Genomic DNA, 21,802 nt, shown 5'->3' with positions numbered 1-21,802 from the left:
TTAATTTAGTGGCTGAGAGCGTGGACAGCTGTGGGCGAGATGTCAGCTGAAAAGATTCGCTAGTGATCTTGAGAAAACTGCTCTCCCCCAAGACACAACCACCTCTTCCTCTGTTCCCCAAGGTTCTCCCCCTGCTGCCCTTCACATCCCGAGTCTTCTCATGCGTGTGGCCCACTAGGCCTGCGCCGCTGGCTCCGCCTCCCATCGCGTGATGGGTCAGCAGGAACTGGGGCTCCTGGGTTCCCTACTCGGTCACCTGGCTGAGACTCCAGGCCCTGGGGGCCAACTGGGCCTGCTCTTCGGGGTCCGGGCCTCCACCCCACTTCCCACCCATCCCCTACTCCGCACACCCTCAGACTCTTCCACTTGACACCAGGCTGACCCTCCTTCACAGTCACCAGTCATTCAAATAAACCCTCCTTTCTCTTCTCAAAATCCCTCCAGGGCTTTCCACTGCTTTTAGATCCTTAAACGGGGCCCCCTTGCCTTTCTCGCCTCTTCTCTCACCACGTCTTTGCCGCCAGGTGTGCTTCTGCTTCTGCTTTCCCTCAGCAGGAATTCCCCCCACCCCACTTCCAAACACCCTCTTACACTAAGCTCGTCCAGGAAGCCTCTCGGAGTCCCTGAGGTAGGAACCAGCCTCCCCTCTGGGCGCAGCACTTTTCCCAGCTGTCCAGTAGACCACTTACTTCGCTCTACCTTTCCGTGGTCGAGTCCATCTCCCGGACTAAGAATATGAAATCTTTGGAGACAGGGCGCCTGAAGGTCATCACATTTCTCTCATGATGCCTAAACGGTGCTTTGTACACAAGGCGCCTTTCGTAAGTGTCTGAAATGAAATGACATGAGAGAGCGAACCCATTCCCAGCTCCCGAGAAAGACACGTACTCTTCCTGGGAATAAAAAAAGAACACCCAAGTGGGCTGCTCCTCCAAGGGAGCCCTGAGATCTTTCACTGTGATGCACACTGGGGCCCAGTGTGTTGGCTGAAGGGGTGAATGGACGAAGGGAACGTGGGTAACCGCTGGAGGCGTTGACGTTGGTCACGCTCCTGGAGCCGTTTGCACTCACACACCTCTGCCTGGAAGTCAGTGATCATTCCCCGTGGCTTCAAAAGGAAGTGCAGCTTCTTCTGCAAGTCCTGGCCCTGCAGAAGTCTATTTCTCTCCACACAAGGGCTGGAGTTCAGAAGCCACGCTCTCTCCTGCAGCTCACGGGATGCAGAGGGAAGAGCTCAGGGTCTGAAGTCAAGGACCCGGGCGGAGGCATCTATGGCTCCCAGCCTCGGGACCTCGGAGCGGGAGTTGTCAGGATTAGGAGGACCATTCAGGTGCAGACGCCTTGCGTGGAGCGGCACACTCAGGTCCCTTCTAACTTTTTAAAGATTACGCCCACACTTCCTCAATTTCTCCTGCCTCTCTAAGAGGAAGGGAACGAACCAACTCAGGGAAGCTGCGACAGAAAGAGGACAGGGAGCCATTGGCATTTACATTCTTATTTGTGGTTTCTGGTTTTTTTGTTTTGTTTTGCTTTTAATTTTTTTTTCTAGAAAAAAAAAAGGAACACAACCAAGGGAATTTATATGACAAACTATCAGTGTCAGGAGGGCAGGGGAAAAGAGAAAGAAAGCCCAGAGGCATGGGTAGCTAATAAAAAGTGGGTCCCAAACCACGCGGAATGGTCCACAGGGTCATGTCTGGGTCCTCATGAGATGACCGGTCACTTTGGCATGCGTGTTCGGTGCCCGGTCTCCTGGTCCGCCTGCTCGGACCCCCAGGGTCAGAGAGAGCTGGCTGCACCCTGGAAATCTGCCAAACTCAGACTACAGCAAGTCAAGACTTAATTTAGCTCCTTGGCTTTGTGCTCAGGTATCACACGGCAGTCTTTCTTGCCTAAGAGAAGAGTCTAGAAGAGTGTGAGAGTCACCATGGGACACACTTTGGCATCACAGTGAACCCCACGTGGCCACTCACTCAGGCGCAGACATGGCCTTCACCACTGACACAGGCGTCTGTCCAGACATCCTCAGGCAGTCTGGCCAAAGAAGGACAAGGGACATGAGAGTCCCTGTCTAGCCACAGGTCAACAGTGGTGTCCATTCTCCAGTCTTACTCTATTGCCTGTGAAGGACACGGGGATCCATCTGCTTTTCAGCTTAACACTGGACACTGATTCCAAAGAAGCTTGGCCATTTGGATCCACACCATAGGTCTCTCCGGTTTCTCCCACTTTACACCCCATATCTCAGGGCAGAAAATTCAGCCGATCCAGAGCCACGTGTGGCCAACAGAACAGCCTGAGTGATGGCCGGGCAAGAAAGAGCCGGCAGCACACTGTAAGACCAGAGTACGTTCAAGAAGGGGAGAGGGGCACGCAGCAAGCTGCTGCCCCAGGTCACAGTCTAGGGGACACACTGAGCCTGAAGGGCACAGCCAGGGCCGCTCGCCTGACAGGGGGTCTGACACCTCATGCAGCAGGGCCCCCCTGGCTGCAGTTCCTACATGGGGAGCGGCGGGCTCCCTGCCCAGCCGCGGCCCCTGTTCCTGCACGGAGGCCAGGTTACGTCTCAGTGCCGCGGTCCTGAGGAGCACCACGCTGGCCAGCCAGCCAGGCCGATGTGGCTCTGGGTTCCACAGGAAGGCCGCAGGGAGCCATGGTCACTGGGAGGGGGGAGCAAAGGAGGAGGGCTGCATTCTGCCAGGAGGGATTCGGGGAGGAACTACCGGGGGCTGCAAGGGTCTGCGGGACCCAAACATTGCAGAGCCAGAAGGGACGGGATAAACAGCTGAAGGACGACGATGACAGTCTTGTCGCTAGTTTAAAAAGAGAGTATTGGTGTTGTTGCTCAGTTTTGTTTTTCCCTTTTAAAACCACTCACATTTTAAAAGGTGACAGGGCTGGGGAGATTTGGCCCCCTTCACACTGATCCTTTCCGGGGGGCCTCAGGCTCACACCGGGGCGCCGGCCACCAGGCAGGGGCGGGTCGGGGAGAGCACGTGCTCTGCTTCCCAGCAGCCACCCCTTCTCCCTGCAGAACCAGAACACACGTGACAGGAAGTCCAAAGACTAAAGTGCAGAGAATTCCACAGAGCGGGCAGCCCGGTACTGGGCACTCCCAGAAGCGGCAGGGGCAGGGCTCAGCCCAGAGCTACGCTGTGGGACACATGTGGACAGCTATGAGGCGAGCCCGCAGGGCACGGTCCCCTTTCCCTTGGGCCCCGTGGACGCCTCTTCTAGCGGGGACCGTCCACTGTCAACAGCTCCCCAAGGAAAGTCTCAGTCTCAGAGATAGGGACCACGAAGGGGGAAAACGTGTACGACCATCCCTGGTTGGTAATGACGAGTGACCGTGGAACGAGAGGGGGTTGGAAAGAAGGGAAACAGTGCCATTATCTAAAACCAGTGAACCCCAGGTTTTGAGAGTGGGGATCCATGAACAACGCTAAAGGCAGAGTCTCTCCCGGGGAAGGTTGGTGAAGATGGTCAGGATCCTCCCGGTGAGGCCTACTGGGGAAAGGAGCACCTCTGGGTGTGGAGGGCGCTGCAGAGTGGGGAGGGCTGCCAAGGAGGAGGGCCCACGGCTGGCACTAGGGTGTGTAGGCCGGGGGCGGCTGGAACTGGTTGATGACCTCGTACTCCGCCGGGTAGGGCTCGTTCTCCTCCATCTCCGAGAGCAGCTCCAGCGCCTGCTCCTCTTCCTCCGTGGGGTAGTGGCGCAGGAGGTTGGCTGCTGTGGCCAGGATCGAGGCCCCGCCCGCGCCTGCCACCAGGTAGAAGCTAACAGCAAAGGTGACATAAACCTGGGAACCGTGGTACTTCTTATGTTGCTGCTGCTGGGCCAGGATGAGTTCGGAAGCCCAGTAAGAAAAACCGATGACGGTGGCACACTGCAGGACTGGGGGACAGAGGGACAGCAGAGAAAGGAGGTTAGCAGGCACCGTGCAGCCGGGATGCTTGAGGAATCAACTGCACTCTCTCTACCCAAACTCCATTTTCAGAGAACCTGCCTGGCCCCAGACACTGCAAGGGGGACCTCTCGCGGCCGGGGCTGGGGACAGAGGCCTGACCTCACCCGGGCCAACTAGATTCTCTCTGTCTTAAGAATTTGGAATTGGGGACTTCCCTGGTGGTCCAGCAGTTAAGACTCTGCACTCCCAATGCAGGGGGCCCGGGTTCGATCCCTGGTCAGGGAACTAGATCCCGTGTGCCACAACTAAAGATCCTGCATGCCACAACTAAAGATCCCACATGCCGGAACTAAAGATCCCGCACGTGGCAGTGAAGATCCCACGTGCCACAACTAAGACCCGGCGCAGCCAAATAAATAAATATTAAAAAAAAAAAGAATTTGGAATTGGGATACTAGGGCTGCTAGAAGTCATTGGGTGCTTCGAGAGGAAGAGACAAGGTCGTGCAGTTTGGGAGCTGGAGTCGCTGATACCCTAGGTCAAATCAACACACCAGCCCCATCAGAGGGAGGAGAGAAGCCTCGTATGAGCAGAGAAGCCTGGTCTGCAGGGAAGCAGGAAGGGGGAGGAGAGAGTCAGAGACCATGTATTCCAGGGAGACACAGTGAGACACCGTAGTTCCTCCCTTGCTCCTTCCAGGCCCCATGAGCCTGGCTGAGCTTCAAATCCTGTTCTTAGAGAGCCATGATGTAAATCCTAACAATATTCTCTCCCTACAGCTCAGCCGAGTGGGTTTGTGGTCCTGGCAGGCATACATGCAAATGACGGAAGCAAGCTGCTCTCACACGCCAGTGCTCTGTGAAAGGCTAGAGCTGAAATGAGCATCGGGAACAGTGTCTGCTCCTGACACCCCTTCGCCCCCACCTGCAACTCCAGACAGGATGCCGCCCCTACCCGGTGGCAGTTCCTCCCCGACTGGGAGTAGCCCGAGCTTACCTGTGAGGATGTGGGCGAAGGCATAGCGACGGGTGATCTTCAGGGCTGGATGCTTGGGCCCAAAGACATCCAGAAGGAAGGCGGAGAGACTACACAGGATGCCCAGGAAGCAGAAGGCGGCGATGACCCGCAGGAGCAGGACCGTCTGGGGATTCATGCAGAAATCTGTAGGGGGAGAACCAAATCCTCAGGGTCCCAGGCAACACCCTGGGGCAGGAAGTCCCCACCTGGGAGGAATTCTCCCCTCCACCACAGGCCGGGCGAGCCAGGGGAGGACTGGAGGGAGGGCATGGTCTCAGCTCCTGCTCCCAGTGGGACGGCAGAGGGGGTGGAGGAGCCTCCCTATTCGAAGACAGGACCCCTGGGTCACTGCTCCCGTGTGCCTCGAGTCCTTCCTCCCTTTCCAACAAGACTAGTCCAAGTGCAGGGCTCCACTTCAGTGTACGGCTGACCCTTGAACAGCACGGGCTTGAACTGCGAGGGCCCACTTATATGTGGACTTTTTTCTCAATAGTAAATACTACGGTACTACACGATCGGGGTTGGTTAAATCTGCGATGTGGAACCACGGATCCGGAGGGCCAACTATAAATTACACAAATTATACACAGATTTTCAACTGCTGGGAGGGTCAGCATTCCTAACCCCATTGTTGTTCAAGGGTTAACTGTACTTGCCATGCTCTCCTAACCACTTTTAAAGACCCTGACAATTAATCAGACATGTTAACTCATTCTGCTAAAGCATGCTTTGGGCTGGCAGGAAAAGCCTATTGACTTCTGAGCTGAGACGGCCAAAGGGACGAAGGCCAGAGGCCCATTCAAGTCCATTCTCTATCCAGTCACTCATTCACCACCTTTCTGTTCAAAAAGAAGCTGAAGCAGTTTAGAGAACCTTGTAATTACAAGAGAGGACTAAATAGATGGGGAAAGCTGGTAGACTGGACCTCCACATTTATTTTTGCTCCCTCCCAGAACCCTACTAAAACAAAAGAAAAAAAAGATTAAGACATAAACCCACACAAAGAGAAGAAGGGAAAAACAAAATTCCGGAAACTGGGAAGTAACGGGACTTAGAACTAGAACTGACTTGACAGAATAAATAAACTGAAGTATAAGCCGGAAATGGGAAAAGCTAAGAAGCAACTAGGTTTACACCACAGAAGCCTGAAAGGCTCAGAAACTGACAGCCCCAAATACCTTCTAAAATGAGGGCAAAGCCACAGGGGGGTGCTCGCTCTACCGAAATGAGGGAATGAACCAAGAAAAAGGAAGATACTAAAACAGGAGACCCAACATTCAAAGAGTAAAGAGCCCCCACGGTCATAGTGAAAGATACCAGGAGGACAACTACACACCAGACACATCAAGCAACCTACATTTCCCTCCAGGACTTTAATACCATTCTTTCCTTTTTTCTTTTTTTTTTTTAAATTCCATCTAGACCATACTGTCAGTTCCCTTTGATATCTACACGAACGGCCATAGTTCTAGAAACACACAGACAGAATAAAGGCTGGTCCAAAAAGATACCATTTTAAGCTGTGATAAAAAGTAGGAAATGGGCCTTAACTTCCTCTATTCAGCCACTGGCAAGTTCTTCTTTTATTTAGGCCATGGGTCACCAAGTGATTTGGGAAAATTTGAAAAGGGTTGGCAAGACTCACACTGTAGGCTCCTTTCCCGAGCTTTTTTTTTTGGAGGTGGGGGAACCACAAGCTTTATTGGCTGAAAGTTCTCCTCAGGAGCCTGGCCTGCTGGGCTTTCCTGAGTTTTGATCTCAGGCTGAGAGGCTGTTGGACAGTGGTTATCACTCCCTCGTGCACAGGAGAATCACCGGGGTGCTGGTTGAGAGCATGTTCCCAAGCTCCAGAGATTCTCAGCTCTTGGTCTGGAGTAGGGCCTAGGAATCTGGATTTTTATCAGCAGCGCAGGGGGCCTGAGCCTTACACCCCAAGAAACACTGATCCTGGACCTAGAGGGAGGTGAACTGATGAAGAAGAGTCCAAAAACCTGGGGAGGGCACCTGAGATCAACAAAGCAGACTCAAACCAACCGATATTGATCGGCATCATGGGGTCCTGGACAGAGGGCACAGCCTCCCACACGGAAAAACCAGACCAGATATGCAGAGGCCCTGGGCCTTTGTGACAGCACGCACTCCCTGCCTCCTCAGGCTCAGAATTCACCAGGCAGATGTTGCCTGAGCCCACACATGATTCATACGCCTTGATCTGGCTTCAGAGCTACCTGTCACTCTCTTGTCAGCTAACCATCTGTTTTGGGGCCCAATCATTCAGCCTGAGTGATCGTCTGCTGCTAGGAGGCTTGCCTGTGCGTTAGCTCTGCCAGCAACCAGGTCCAGCCTTCATTTAATCCGGCCCTGCGGGCCTGAAGGGGTCTAGAAACCCACAGGGCCTCTCTGAAACCAAAGCTCCTGGAGACGGGGGCTGTTTCCTGGCTGCATTCTGAATATTGCTAAAAGCTCTCTGAGACAGTTCTTCTGGGGTCCACGTGGCGCGTGGCAGGGATGGGGCAGGACGAAAGTGTTCTAGTGCTTCCAAGAATAACCTGCGAGTGGCAGGGTATAGGGGCTTACATCACACTCCGCTCTGCAGCAGGCCGTGTTCAGATTCCTCCAGCATTACTCAACGTGACCTGGCCCTCTGAGTGATGCTTTAATTGTGGTACTTAAAGTCAATTCAGTGTCGCTTTTTTTAAGATTAATTTATTTATTCATTTATTTAATTTTTGGCTGCATTGGGTCTTCGCTGCTGCACACGGGTTTTCTCTAGTTGCTGAGAGCGGGGGCTACTCTTTGTTGCAGTGCACGGGCTTCTCATTGTGGTGGCTTCTCTTGTTGTGGAGCACAGGCTCTAGGTGCGCGGGCCTCAGTAGTTGTGGCACGTGGGCTTCAGTAGTTGTGGCTCACGGGCTCTAGATCGCAGGCTCAGTAGTTGTGGCGCACGGGCTTAGTTGCTCCACGGCATGTGGGATCTTCCTGGACCACGGCTCGAACCTGTGCCCCCTGCGTTGGCAGGCGGATTCTTAACCACTGCGCCACCAGGGAAGCCCTCAACTCAGTTTTAATTTAGCAACTAGTTTTAACTGAAAAATGTAACACACAGGGCTTCAAAGATACTTTCTTTGGCTGCATAAGTGAGTACAGGATGTTCATTTGATTACCATCCTTTAAAACGTACATCCACTGGATACACTTCTATGTGTCTCATGTTTCAGAATACACTTAGTAATAAGGAAGACTTGCACAGATGTCCAGCTGCCCCTCCCAAGAGACAAATATTGTTGGCACTTTCTTGTGTGCCCCTCCAGGTATTCCTGCCTGTGCACGCAGGTGGGGCAAACGTTATCTTAGTTAAGCCTCACTCCACTCTGGGGGATTCATCACATGGTTCAGATGAGGAATTGGAGGCTCCAGGAGGCTAAGTGACTTCCTGCAGGTCACTCGGCACAGAGCTAGACTCCAAATCCGGGTCAGGCTCCCTTGCATCATGATGCTCCCAATCACCAAGCACCAGTTAGCCGTTTTCATTTTTCCCCGATGGAGCTTATCAATCAAATCCTAAAGAGCTGTATTTGAATGAAAGGTCAAAAGTGGTTATGAATGCTGGCAGAGCCATCGTCAGTGCCAGCAGCTGCTGAGCTCACTAAGGGAACAGCTGGAAGCATGAAATCTCTTGTAGGCAGAAAAGGTTCGGGTCGTTAAGCAATGAAAGGAGCTCATACTGGGAATTATTGGGCAAAACCTGCTGGGTGTGGTCTAAGCTTCTGCAGTCATCGGAGTCTGGCTCTTAAAAGCAGAAGTCACTGGACTTGAACCCAATCCTAGCCCTCCCACAGATTATATGTCACCTTGAGCAAGTCACTGAATGCCCTTGGCCTCTGCACTCACCCTGTCAAAGGGAAGCAATAACACCTGCCCCACCTGCACAGGGGTGCATGGGGAGAGCCAAATCACAAAGTGCCGGGGATGAGCCGCCCCGCTCCCTCTGCGCTGGGCGGCCACAGCAGTGTCTCTTCTCTGGCGTGCCTTTCCTCCTTACACCGAGACTGCCCCGTCCACACACGTCAGCCAGTGTGAGCCAAAGGAGGAGCCCGCTAATGCCAGACTGAGGAACTGTGCCACCAGGGTGATGATGCAGTACAGAGAAGGGGCTTTGGACCCACAATTCAGACAGGTTTTGTTTCTACGTGACGCCTTCTGCCTTTCTCTACTCCAAAGCTCTGAGCAAACCTTCAGGCTCAGCGGGGAAGCCAAGTGGGGACTTTCCTTGGAGTGATGCTAATAGATACCCCAGGAGCCTGCCCTACACCCCACAGCGGTCTCAGAGCACACAGGGAAGACAGGCAGCGTTATCCCTGACACGCTTAGAACCCAGCTCAGACTCTCCTGGGGTCGGGATCTCAATGTCCCTTTCTTTCCTCCCTGTCAGACATCAGTATGGCAGGGAGGGCAATGAATATCTGCTCCATTGAGAGGGCTGCCAAAGAGAAGCAAAATCCTCAAATGTTACGTGTGTGTTATTTTATTTGTGGAGAGAAACGGCACATGGGGCAGGGTCCTAATTTTAAACTCAAACCAGTGGTGCAGGGAATTCCCTGGTGGTCCAGTGGTTAGGACTCCGTGCTGCACTGCTGGGGGCCCAGGTTTGATTCCTGGTCGGGGAACTAGGATCCCACAAGCCGTGTGGCGCAGCCAAACAAATAAACAAACAAACAAAAATTGTTTAAAAAAAACGAAACAGTGGTGCATCCACTACACTCCTGTAAGACAGAATGCATCCTACCCTCCAGTGGTGCTGTGGCCTGTTTATTTTGGTAGCTATTGCTTGACTGTCCCCTCCAGTCACTGGGGAAGAAGGCAGCTGCTGTGTAATAGGATCCCAAGGAACTGACTTTGCCCAAGGTCATTGGTAAGTCACTGGGCTGGATTTGTTTTGAAGGCCCTGGCTCTTCCTGTCTACCTGCCCATGGCTCTCACCCCTCCTGACCCAAAGAGGCTGCAGGCAGGACGCTTAAAGTGGCTTCTGGCCAGTTCCCTTCTGTCCCGTCTCCTATTTCCCCCCTCACTGGAGTCCCTGAGTCAGAGGCACGTCCTCGGGGGCCCCAGTCCTTCCAGCACCCACCTGCGCAGCCACTCCCCAGTGTGACTTTTTTTTCCAACCAAGGCTTCTGGCACAAGACTCCAAGAGGGCCCTCCAGTGCCTGGCTGGGTCATCCCACAGATACCAATGGTCCTAGCCCAGCTGCCTCTGAGTACAGGCCCCACAGGATCGGGAAATGCCAGCTGCATCGGTCACCACCCCTCAGACACTCCGGCCCTTCCTGGAAGGCCCTTGATCTTCCCGTGGCTTGCTGTCAACCGTGATTCCCCTGACTTCACATCCTAAACTCCCTCATTCTCCAGAGATGCTTCCTGAGGCTGTGGTCCCTGCTGCCCTTTGCTGGGCAAGCGTGAGAGGCAGAGAGGGACTGGGGCTCAGAAGGAGTGATTCTCTGGGCTCCCCTGCTGGGGGCCACCATCGGTCTGGGCACATCTCTGCCCGCCCCCCCCACCCCCCCCACCCCGGGCCCAGACTGAAGAAGAGCTTTGTGAGGAGCAGGGGAGTGGCAGAATTCTGGTCGGATCTTTTAAGCCGACGGCATTTGTTAAAGCCTTCAGGGCTCTGGGAATGACAGCGGGAGGATGGGTGGCTTTGCCTCAGCTCACCAACGTAAGGTGATGAGGAATAAAAAGGCGCAGCTTTGTCTAGGCTTGTGATAAAAACTCAACTAGAATGGGGAAATAAGAGGCCTGGGACAGCTCTGATGGAAGGAGAAAGAAGCCCAGTGTGCGCTACGGTACAGTGGTGAGAGTGGAGTCCACGCCACTCAGATCAGCTGTGTGTCCCTGAGCAAGTGACCTGACCTCCCTGAGCCTGAGACACGTGTGTGTCTGTGTGTCTGTGTGTCTGTGTGTGTGTTGGAGCGGGGGGTGGGGTGATGACAGTCCCTACCAAATAAAGATGTTGTTTAGGGGACACTACAGCCAGGCGTGAAGTGGGTTTAGCACAATGCCTGGCACTCAGGCAGGGGGCCAAGAAATGGGAAGACACTGTCCCAAAGCCTGCTGGCCCTGGCCGCTCCCTGTCGCCTGCAGATACCTGGCAGAGTCTGTTCTCCCTCTGGAAGCATCTACAGGCACCGGATCTGTACCCCACAGCTCTGCTCCCTCCTGAGATGGGGAATATCCCAGGCTTCCATGCTAGGATATCTGCCAGGCCCTGAGGCTCAGCACAATCCCACAGAATAGCGTACATCTGAAGGCCCACTGGGCACCAAAAAACCAACTGGTACAAAGAAGAAGAAGAAGAGAAACAGGGACCCTTGGATTCCTCGCCTTCTTCTGTGGTAGCTCAGGAGGTACCACTGTCAACTCCTTTATTAATGGACACCAAGTGTTCCCAGCTTGTAATGGCCAAGAAGATGGCCAAGGAAAACCAGGCCGAAACTATTCATGGGTTAAGATCCCTAAACACACGAACAGGCATAATGTAAAGGTGAAGGCAACGTGCTTTATAAAAGACAAAACCTGGCTTGGATTATTTCTCAGAAAAGGTAAATATATGTGTAAACAAAGGAGAACTGCACCAAGAATTTATTCTTATTTTTGACATGGCTTTGACAAGGATGCACGCCAGAGTGGACTGAACAATCATGAGATCATTCCTTATGACGGCTGAAGTAAAGCAAAGGTTACAAAACATAGAGACAGCGTCACTTTAAACTGGAGTCAACGGTGAGGTACACTCAGCTATGCCACTCCCAGCTGTGTGGCCCTGGAGAGATCACTTCACCTCTCTGAGACACCAGTTTCCTGGACCTTTGGAATGAGGACATGGGATCAGATGGCTCCTCCCCTCATGGCATGAATTTCACGAGCCTCCCTAGGAATGATCTGAAATGGAGAAGCATCGTGAACTCTCTCCCAGTTTGGAAATGACACCAAGCCCTTGAAACACTGACCACCAGGGGATCAACTACCAAGGTCTGGGTGAAGCGGTGGAAAGGTGGCAGCTGTTCCTCAAAAAAAGGCAAGTGCAGGGGAACGCGCTAAGGGAAAAACCATCCAGACTCAACTCAAGCTTGATGGGCTTTCTGCCATCAGCTACACGCCACAGAAAAAGCTGCATGTCACATGGCCTCCATCGTGTGGATAACTTTGCTTGTAATGAGCCAATGCAGAGAAAGCTATCATCAAGGTGAAATCTAGAAACAAACCAGAAGCCCCCAACCTGTTCTCTACAAAATCATCCTAAAGCTTCAAAGACTCAAGAGAAATGCAAAACAGCAAGAGAACTCTCAGAGAAAGACAAGATTAGGCCACAAGGATATGACTTTTCAGCCGCAACCTGCAGAAGTGGTATATATGATCCAAGTTCTCCAAAGGAAAACTTGACCTTTTCACCAAATCCCAGTGCCTGAATCCGTAAAAAGGCAACGTGAAGATATCTAACAGGACGGGCTTCTGATACGTGGGGCAGTAAACATCTGGAATGAATTACAGCCAGGGAGTAGCACAGGGAGAAAACGTTCAAGAATGGTTCAAAAGGCCTTGGGGGTAATGAACTCCGCTGTTACTAAGGGCTGTTTGGAATCCACTGACCATTTTCCCTGTAAAAGCCAGGCAGTGCCATCCTGCCCCCCACACCACACAGCCTTTACCTTCATTACTACAGACACGGTAGGCAGGATGAGCTACAGGCCTCCTCTGGGTCCAGTAAGGACCATGGTCCCTTTCCCCTTTCCTCTGCCTCCCTGGCTGAAAAGCAGGATGACGAACAAAGCAAATTTACCTCATTCGGGCACACTTGTGAGGGTTCCAAGAGCCAAATTCCTATTGTTTTACTGAGGGTGGCAATGGAACTGACTTCTGGTTATTGAAAATACCATAGACTCCCTTTGTCTCTAACAACAATCAAATTACTGTACAACTCAAAAACATCCTTTAAAATCTAGCCATATTTAAAAGTTCCTATTTCTCCATCAATCAGGCTGTCCCAAAGAAACCTTCCTGTATCCCACAGGCTCCTCAGAAGGAGACAGCTAATTGTGATGCCTAGCACCCTTATCTTCTCTCCATATACGGCACCCTTCGCCCGGCAGAAGCCTAAAATAGCAGTCCAGATTAGCATGGCGTTGAGGAGTGGGTGCTTGGCTGAATAACATCAGAATTAATGAGGGGCTGGACCCTAAACAGAGCCACCTGGTGGGCATGAACACCAGGCAGGAATGGGGCTGTTTCCTTCAACCAAGTGCCTGCCCCAGGCTATCTCAGCTCCAGCCGGCACCCTACCGAGGAGGCCCTGTCATCCAGAAAGAAGAGGGCCGGCGCTCAGCGCCCTCACCTTTCAGCAGGTCCGGGTGCACGGAGCCCAGCACGTCGGAGACCCCCAGCTCCTGGCGGGAACAGGTGCCACCGTGGATGTGCAGCCAGGCAGGCTCGGCGAGGGCAGTGCACAGCGCGGTGATGGACAGGGCACCCGGCAGGGCCGAGGCCAGGCTACGCTCCGGCTGCTTGGGCAGAGCGCTGCCTCCCGGGTTCCTCCGCCGGCGCCCGCCAGGCAGCCCTGCGCCTCCGGGGGCGTACATGCCCGGGGCCGCCCGCCGTCGCTCCGCGGTCGCTGCTGGTCGCCGCCGACCTCCGCCGAGCGCACAGAGCCTGCCTGTCCGGGGGGAGGAGAGCAACGCACTGGGTTCGCAGAGGTGAGGCTGGCGCAAGGCTGTCAGGGCCGACACCGGAGGATGGGGGTGGAACCGAGGGCAGAGCAGAGACAGGAGAGCTGCAGAGGTTCGGGGGGCGGGGACGGGGTCCCTGGAGTGGGGCTGCGGAGGTGCAGGATGATGACCCGGAGAGGGCTGGGGGCGCTCTGGATCTTGGCAGAGCAGAGTGGGGAGGGGGGCTGGGGCGGAGTTATCTGTTACTGGTGGAAGAGAGACCCAGCCTAGGAGTCTTGGCCAGAGGGTGCCGAGGGGCGGAGGACCAGGCTGGGCCGCAGGGATCGGGGACCCAGGATCTGGGAACAGCGCTCTGGGGTGCGACCTGTGCCCAGAGAGGACCCACCCCTCACCGACTCCTGATCCTCACCGGTCAGCAGGCCTCAGTGCCGGGATGGCGTCGTTCCGTCCCGTCACGGGCTCCTCAGCTGCCCGGGTCCGAGTGATCCCAGGCCCCAAACCCGCAACGCCCGAACCAACCCGGGCCCGATCCACTTCCGGCTTCCTCCACCTCTGCCCCCGCCTCCTCCGGCTCCCCGCCCCGTCCCCGCGCGCGACACAGGCCGGGCGCGCCGCCGGCTCCCTGCGCAAGGCCTCACGGGACTTGTAGTTTCAGGCAGTCCCGCGATGCTTTCCGATGGGGGTGGGGGGCTGTGGGGGAGGGGGTGTGAAAGGCCGACTACAACTACCAGAGGGCAGCACGGCAGAAGCCGCGGGTGCTTTAGTTCCAAGGAGGACCCCGACCCTCAGGAGGAAGAGGATTTGCGTGGTGGGAGCCGCAATCGGCGCGGCTGGGTCTGCTCACCTCTGCCTCCTCCTGAGCCGGGCAGCCATGAAGGACTCGCTGGTGCTGCTTGGCCGTATCCTGGCGCACCCGGACTCCCGCTGCTGGTTCCTGGCCTGGAACCCCGCGGGAACCCTGCTGGCCTCGTGCGGGGGCGACCGGAGTGTCCGCATTTGGGGCAGGGAGGGTAAGACCCGGCTGCGCGACCCGTGCCGCCGAGGGGCCTACGTGCGCTTGGTGTGGGTGCCAGGCTCGGGGAGTGCGCAGCCTGCGGGGCAGGCATACCCTGGACGGGGCTCGCAGGCCAAGGGAGAGGATGGAGGGGCCTCCTTAGCCACTCTGAGAAAGGTTTTTCTGGCAAAGGAGTCGGCAAATACTAGAAGCTGAAATGTCAATAGGCTGAAACTGTTGAGGGGATTGTGATAGTTGCTGAGGTAGGAAAATGAGGAGAGGAAAAGGAAAGTAGCCTGCAGAGTAATTTGCTATAGATGATGAAGTTTAAATTTTATCCCAAGGGCGTTTGGGTGCTATTGACAGTTTTAAATTGCGAGGGTGACTCCTTAGATTTGTCTTAACAGGATGTCTCCAGAGGAAGTGGAGTCAGTTAATATGCTGACTTTCTGAAAGCATGTTGTTAAATACACCCACTGAGCTTTGCCCCCCAGCTCGGCTCCAATACTGGTCCCCATTACCCAATGGCATTGATAGTGCTTCAGCCCCTTCTCGTGCACCCAGTTCCAGAGCCTGGCCTGTCCTCTGCTTTTAGGTGACAGCTGGATCTGCAAATCTGTCCTTTGTGAAGGCCACCAGCGCACCGTGCGGAAGGTGGCCTGGTCTCCCTGTGGGAATTACCTGGCCTCTGCCAGCTTTGATGCTACCACTTGCATTTGGAAGAAGAAGGATGATGACTTTGAGGTAACCGGGCTGGATGGGACCAGGATTGTTGCCTGTTCCCCGCCCCCCGGCCAGGGCTGGTTGAGGAACATGAGCCAGCCTGGGCCAGTGGGGCTGTGCCCATGAGAAGGACCGCAGGGGTCTTAGCTGCCGCTGACTCTTGTCCCTCTCCCCGGTTCACAGTGTGTAACCACTCTGGAGGGCCATGAAAATGAGGTCAAGTCAGTAGCCTGGGCCCCATCTGGCAACCTCCTTGCCACCTGCAGCCGAGATAAGAGTGTGTGGGTCTGGGAAGGTGAGTCCAGGTCCCTCCAGATGCAGTTGGGAACCTGCCACCAGATCTCCCCCTGTGTCCCTGACAGGGTCGGTTAGCTCAAGGGCTCCTTTCTTTTCTCTTGCACAGTTGATGAAGAAGACGAGTATGAATGTGTCAGTGTCCTCAACTCTCACACACAGGATGTCAAGCATGTGGTTTGGCACCCGAGCCAGGAGGTAAGAGTCAGATATCTTGGTGGGAAGGAATTCTGATGTGGAGGGTTGTATCCAGCCTTCTTCTGCTCTTCGGCCTCAACCTGGCTGTTCCAGGGATCTCTGTCTGTGACCCAGAGACATCAATGCCTTTATAAAAGCAGATCCCTGGGACTCTCCTGTCGGGGGAGGGAGAAGTGTTGGAACCACGGACACTTCTTGGGCCCTACAGACACGTGCTGTGTTGTTTTCCCTGGCCTCTCCCACAGCTGTTAGCCTCTGCCAGCTATGACGACACAGTGAAGCTCTACCGGGAGGAAGAGGATGACTGGGTATGCTGTGCCACCCTCGAAGGCCACGAATCCACTGTGTGGAGCTTGGCCTTTGACCCCAGTGGCCAGCGCCTGGCCTCTTGCAGTGATGACCGTACCGTGCGCATCTGGCACCAGTATCTACCAGGCAATGAGCAAGGTGAGGGCGCAGCCCGGGAGCTAAGGAAGACCCATCTCTCACGAGGCTTAGTCTACTGAGGGGCTGAGACACATAGATGGGTCACAGGAAACTGGGGTAGAAAGGCAGGTGTGCCACCAGAGGGCTCCAGGTAGAGTGCCGAAAGAGTCAGGGGAGCCTCTGAGGAAGGGGGGCCGTTTCATCTGGACTTGAAAGAGTGTGTAGGATTTTAACACGAGAAGAGAATTCTATGTGCAAACAGCACGAGCAAAGGCATTGAAGGTAAAGACAGCCTAGACTTACGCCAGGAACAGTGATTTGTGTCGCTGGAGCATAAGCATAAAGGGTTTGGAGAGAAATGAGGTGGGTTGGGCTGGCTGGTGGGCGGCCTTAAAAGGCAGGCTAACGGGTCAGACGTAGTCCGCAGCAAAAGGGTTTTTTTTTTTTTTTTTGCTTGCTTAGCAACACTTTTTTTTTTAACATCTTTATTGGAGTATAATTGCTTTACAATGGTGTGTTAGTTTCTGCTTTATAACAAAGTGAATCAGTTAATAAGCAAAAGGGTTTTGAGGAACAGGACATATCCTTCTCAGAATTCTGCTGTAAAGATGCCAGTCTGGCTGCAGTGTGTAAGGCAGATCAGTGAGGGTGGAGACAGAGCAATGAAGATGAGGCCTCATGACTGAGGGTGGGGTGGGGCGGAGCAAATTAGGGTCTCCTCTGGGTCGGGTTAGATAATCCCCTGAGATGCCCAGGACACGGACATGCCTGAGGCTCAAGAGAAGTCTGTCATGCAGGGGTGGCGTGCAGCGGCTCTGACCCTAGCTGGAAATGTATCTGCACCTTGTCAGGCTTCCACTCCAGGACCATTTACGATGTCGCTTGGTAAGACCTCCCCACCGCCTCCACCCTGCCACCCCAACCACTGGAGAGATTTTAGAGAAGTCTAAAGCCTTGCTGCTCCCTTTCACCTTTGGGAATACATGGGGATAGAGAGTAGCCACCCTCAAGTCTTCAGATCAGACTGTCTCCATGCTGGCTCAGAGCTGGCTGGTGTGGGGTACACAGGAGCAGGGGACAGGCTTAGACCCAGGCCTGCACCTGTGTTAAGATTCCAGGCTATGAAGGCAGCTCCAGCCTTTGGGGGTCACACAGCATCATACCATCCAGAAATATTTATTCTTGAAACTGGATTCATGGCTGGAGAATCCAGCCATGAATCCACAGGGCTGTTTCTACCCTTATGGAGTCTAGAAAAATGACACCATTCATATAGGAGATTCGATCTGGGGGCAGTTCTGGCCCTGAGAATCTATCCCTAGGAAATAATCCTAAATAATGGAAAAACCTGATGTGCATCTAAGTTTTATTTATATTAGCAAACATTTGGGAATAGCAAATATGGACTCAAGTAAAAGTATGATAGAATTCAGTGGCCTATTATATCACTTTAAAAAAATGGTCAAAGAATACTTTATTACAGGGAAACTGCTTATTCCAAGTGAGAAAAGTGCAATTCAGAGTTACATGTAGTTTTTTAGGTTAATTGTATTGGAGGAAAACCTAGGTGGCAGCACTTGAAGCTTGGGGTGATGTTTGTGGCTACATATTTGTTAGGGAGGCTCTTCGATAAGACACTTACAGCCGAGGCCTGAAGTTTGGGACGGGAGCAGGCCAGGGGGACTAGAGAACCAATCCCTCCTACCTGATTTGCCAGGTTGGCGGGGGAGGAGCCACCTGCATACTCACTGACGCACACGTTCGTCCCAGGTGTCAGCTGACAGGGGCCCTGGCTACCGCCTGTGGGGATGATGCCATCCGAGTATTTGAGGAGGACCCCGGCTCAGATCTGCAGCAGCCCACCTTCTCCGTGACGGCCCACGTGCCTCAGGCCCATTCCCAGGATGTCAACTGTGTGGCCTGGAATCCCAAGGAGCGGGGGCTCCTGGCCTCCTGCAGTGATGACGGAGAGTTGGCCTTCTGGAAATATCAGCTGTCTGAAGGCCTCTGAGCCACCTTGACTTTGGACAGAATCATGGTTCCCCAGAAAATGTCATAAGACTTTCCCAGGCCCTGAGAGGACCCCGAGGAGCATCCCTGACCTTCCTTTAACTTGGCCCTCCTCCATGCAGACTTGGGTAGAAGTGCAGGCCACAGAACCACTCACTCTTTTCCCTCCTTTGACACAGAGTCCTTGGTAAACAGCTACAGAACATCAGTGTATTGTACTTAAGCCAGATTTTGCTTGCTTTAGGGCACAGTGTTAAATTTGGGGGTGGTGGTGAGTATACTGTTTATAATCATCATATCTATGTGTAGGAGGGATATATCTCAGCCCTTTGTGAAACTATAAGCTTTATAGAAATAATCCATATGAGTCCCAAGTCCTGTTTTATATTATAAGGACATTCACAATCTAAAAGAATTCCATGGTGAGTCCTTTTCTGAAGTAGGTCCTGCCTTCTCGATTTCTGGGCAAACCCTTGCATTTAAGACATTCAATCGGGCTTCCCTGGTGGCGCAGTGGTTGAGAGTCTGCCTGCCAATGCAGGGCACACGGGTTCGAGCCCCGGTCCGGGAAGATCCCACATGCCGCAGAGCAACTGGGCCCGTGAGCCACAATTACTGAGCCTGCGCGTCTGGAGCCTGTGCTCCGCAACAAGAGAGGCTGCCATAGTGAGAGGCCTGCGCGCTGTGATGAAGAGTGGCCCCCACTTGCCGCAACTGGAGAAGGCCCTCGCGCAGAAACGAAGACCCAACACAGCCATAAATAAATTAAATAAATAAAAAAAAATAAAAAAAAAAAAAGACATTCAATCAATACTGAAGGAAATTTTTTTTTTTTTTTTTTGGGCTGTGTTGGGTCTTCGTTGCTGCTGGTGGGCTTTCTCTAGTTGTGGCGAGTGGGGGGCTACTCTGTTGCAGTGAGCAGATTTCTCATTGCAGTGGCTTCTCTTGTTGGGGAGCACGGGCTCTAGGCGCGCGGGCTTCAGTAGTTGTGGCACGCGGGCTCTAATACGCAGGGTCAGTAGTTGTGGCTCACGGGCCTAGTTGCTCTGTGGCATGTGGGATCTTCCTGGACCAGAGCTCAAACCCGTGTCTGCTGCATTGGCAGGCGGATTCTTAATCACTGCGCCACCAGGGAAGGCCTGAAGGAAATTTTTTGATATAGGTTGGTTTAGAGTGAGAAACACCTCTTGCTTTCCCTTCAAAACCCTTAACGTACCTTCTGTGCTATGTGCTGTGATGACAGCCGGGAAGTGCTGAGAAATAAATGGGGAGGACATGACCCCTAGAAGCGAGAGTTATTGGTGGCCACAGGTCATGCATTCTCAGTGGGGATGAAAATTGGGTCTTGGGTGAGGGGCAAAAAAAAATCTTAGAGACAGTAATTTGTGGCCCTCAAAAGGACCACAGTACGTAAATATGCAGTGGTCTGTCATATTAGATTTTCATAGTGGGGGTGAGTAGTAAAAAGATGCCGATTAAGGCACCTTAAGGCAATGATGATGAAAAAATGGTAGAGAAACACTGGCACAGGTAGTCAGTGCTTTAGTCTCAGGTTATCCTCTGACAGGCACTTCCAAGTGGGTTTTGACTTGAGGCCTGTCTTCAAGCCCACAGCCTTCACTTGATTTTTTACACCACACAAATCAGGACCTTAGATTTTGAAAAGACAGCTGGGGCAGTACCTAGAGCAGTGGTTCTCAAGATGTGGTCTGCCGGTCACTGGAAATCCCTAGATTTTTTCAGCAGTTGGCACCTGGGCAGGAAGCAAGGCAATGGCACCAATACTACAGTCGTGTCTCCATGCCTTGCTCTCACAGTGAAAAAATTGCCAACTTCCCTAAGAAATGTCCTCAGTAGAACTAATAAACTGTATTAAATCTTGACCCTTGAGCATACAGCTCATGTTCTGCGATGACACGAGCACTCCTGCTGTGCACTGTGTGGCTGTCTTAAGGAAAAGCAGTTGTGCAGGTGTAAGCTGAATCAGCCGTGTTGTTCATGGCATAACCATTTCTACTTGAAAGAACGAGCAAATTATGGTATTTAGACTTGGCTATTTGGGAGACATTTTCTGGAAAATGAACGGAATGAGCCTTCCACTTCAAGGGAAACTGATAGTGTTGCCAATGGTAACAAAAACTTTCAAGCAAAAATCAGAATCTTTGAAAACTTGTATTGCCGCCATGAGCTTGACATGTTCTCAATGCTTAGACTTTTCTGAGGGGACTGGTGGTGATATGAACAAACGTGATCTGTGTGATGAAATGTATTGACATTTGGAAGATTTGCATAATTCAGTGAATGCGCATTTTCCAAATGCCTAATGCACGATGTTACAAAATCACTCACGGGTAAGACTCATTAAAAGTGTAAGACAGGCCAGTGGGTTTTAATGTAAGAGTATAAAAAGCTCATTGATAAGGTTTCAGATCCACATTGCCTTTAAGAAACTACCACCTGTGGACTGGTGACGTAGCATCACATAGCCTCAATTACCTGAGAAGCCTATTTAAAAACACCTTTTTCCAACTTCATATCTGTGTGAAGTCAGCTTTACGTCAGCACAACACACAACAGGTTGTGGAAGCAGCTATGAGAATCCAACTGTCTTCTGTTAAGCCAGACATGAACGAGATCTGCAAAAATGTAAAATGCCACTCTTCTCCCTGGATTTGTTTTGGAAGTTGTTTTTCATAAAAAGTTAACATAAGTTACTGTTGTTTTAAAATGCATTTACTATAGTAAATAAACATCAATGGCTATAACCCAGATAATAAAGGCTGTTTGGGGCTCTTAATTTTTTGTAGTGTAAAGGGGTCCTAAGACTAAATTTGAAAACTGCCAACCTAGGGAAATTACCCTTCAGAATCATTTTTCAATTTTATGCATATTTATTCCTACAAAAACCAGAAGGCAAGAATTTGAGAAAAAAATTTGTAGATCTGGATCTTAAAATCGGTTTAAGCACCCAGTTGGTGCTGCCTCATTATGGGAAGGGACACTGCTGATCTTGAGAAAGCTCTAACCTGTTGATCTCTCCAGCAAAGTTCAGTTAGTTCCTGCAGTAGGGCAGATACAGAGGAAGGGACCAAGGGCACAAGCCTGACTGAAAAGAAGCTACCAACACTGTCCCCTCTGCGCTGACTGAAATGGTGCAGATGGCAGCCCAACGGAAGGGCAACCTCATCCTCTAGAAGCGCTCGCTGTGAGCAAGTTCACTGGCTGAAAAAAAATAATCCTTAGGTTGGAGAAAGGAAACTTTTTTTTTTTTTTTTTGGCTGCATTGGGTCTTCGTTGCTGCGCGTGGGCTTTCTCTAGTTGCGGCGACTGGAGGCTACTCTCCGTTGTGGTGCGCGGGCTTCTCATCGCGGTGGCCTCTCTCGTTGCGGAGCACAGGCTCTAGGTGCATGGGCTTCCGTAGTTGTGGCGCACGGGCTTAGTTGCTCTGCGGCATGTGGTATCTTCCTGGACCAGGGCTCGAACCTGTGTCCCCTGCACCAGCAGGCGGATTCTTA

At 52.6% G+C, this 21,802-nt stretch overlaps 2 protein-coding genes across 3 annotated transcripts; one reads left to right on the top strand and one right to left on the bottom strand.

The window, feature by feature from the left end:
- Positions 1-1,529: 1,529 nt before the first annotated feature.
- TMEM127 (transmembrane protein 127) lies at positions 1,530-14,197 on the bottom strand. 2 transcript variants are annotated; one of them, XM_036872504.1, is made up of 4 exons: positions 14,052-14,197; positions 13,312-13,686; positions 4,905-5,069; positions 1,530-3,895 (listed from the first exon to the last, which is right to left on the bottom strand). In XM_036872504.1, the coding sequence occupies exons 2-4, from the start codon at positions 13,553-13,555 to the stop codon at positions 3,588-3,590; spliced, it is 717 nt and encodes a 238-aa protein (XP_036728399.1). In that variant the 5' UTR covers positions 13,556-13,686; positions 14,052-14,197; the 3' UTR covers positions 1,530-3,587. The 2 variants fall into 2 exon arrangements, with proteins under 2 accessions (XP_036728399.1, XP_036728398.1); XM_036872503.1 differs by having other exon boundaries at positions 13,312-13,629.
- A 145-nt stretch (positions 14,198-14,342) lies between these two features.
- Positions 14,343-18,830, top strand: CIAO1 (cytosolic iron-sulfur assembly component 1). Its single transcript, XM_036872284.1, has 7 exons — positions 14,343-14,652; positions 15,232-15,380; positions 15,543-15,654; positions 15,763-15,851; positions 16,097-16,298; positions 17,075-17,162; positions 18,048-18,830. Exons 1-7 carry the CDS (start codon positions 14,514-14,516, stop codon positions 18,286-18,288), a joined length of 1,020 nt encoding a protein of 339 aa, XP_036728179.1. The 5' UTR covers positions 14,343-14,513; the 3' UTR covers positions 18,289-18,830.
- Positions 18,831-21,802: the final 2,972 nt, after the last annotated feature.

This window comes from Balaenoptera musculus, chromosome 13 (genome assembly GCF_009873245.2).
Source record: "Balaenoptera musculus isolate JJ_BM4_2016_0621 chromosome 13, mBalMus1.pri.v3, whole genome shotgun sequence".
Taxonomy (NCBI): domain Eukaryota; kingdom Metazoa; phylum Chordata; class Mammalia; order Artiodactyla; family Balaenopteridae; genus Balaenoptera; species Balaenoptera musculus.
The sequence above is the reverse complement of the archived record's forward strand: the minus strand, read 5'-3'. Positions and strand labels throughout refer to the sequence as shown.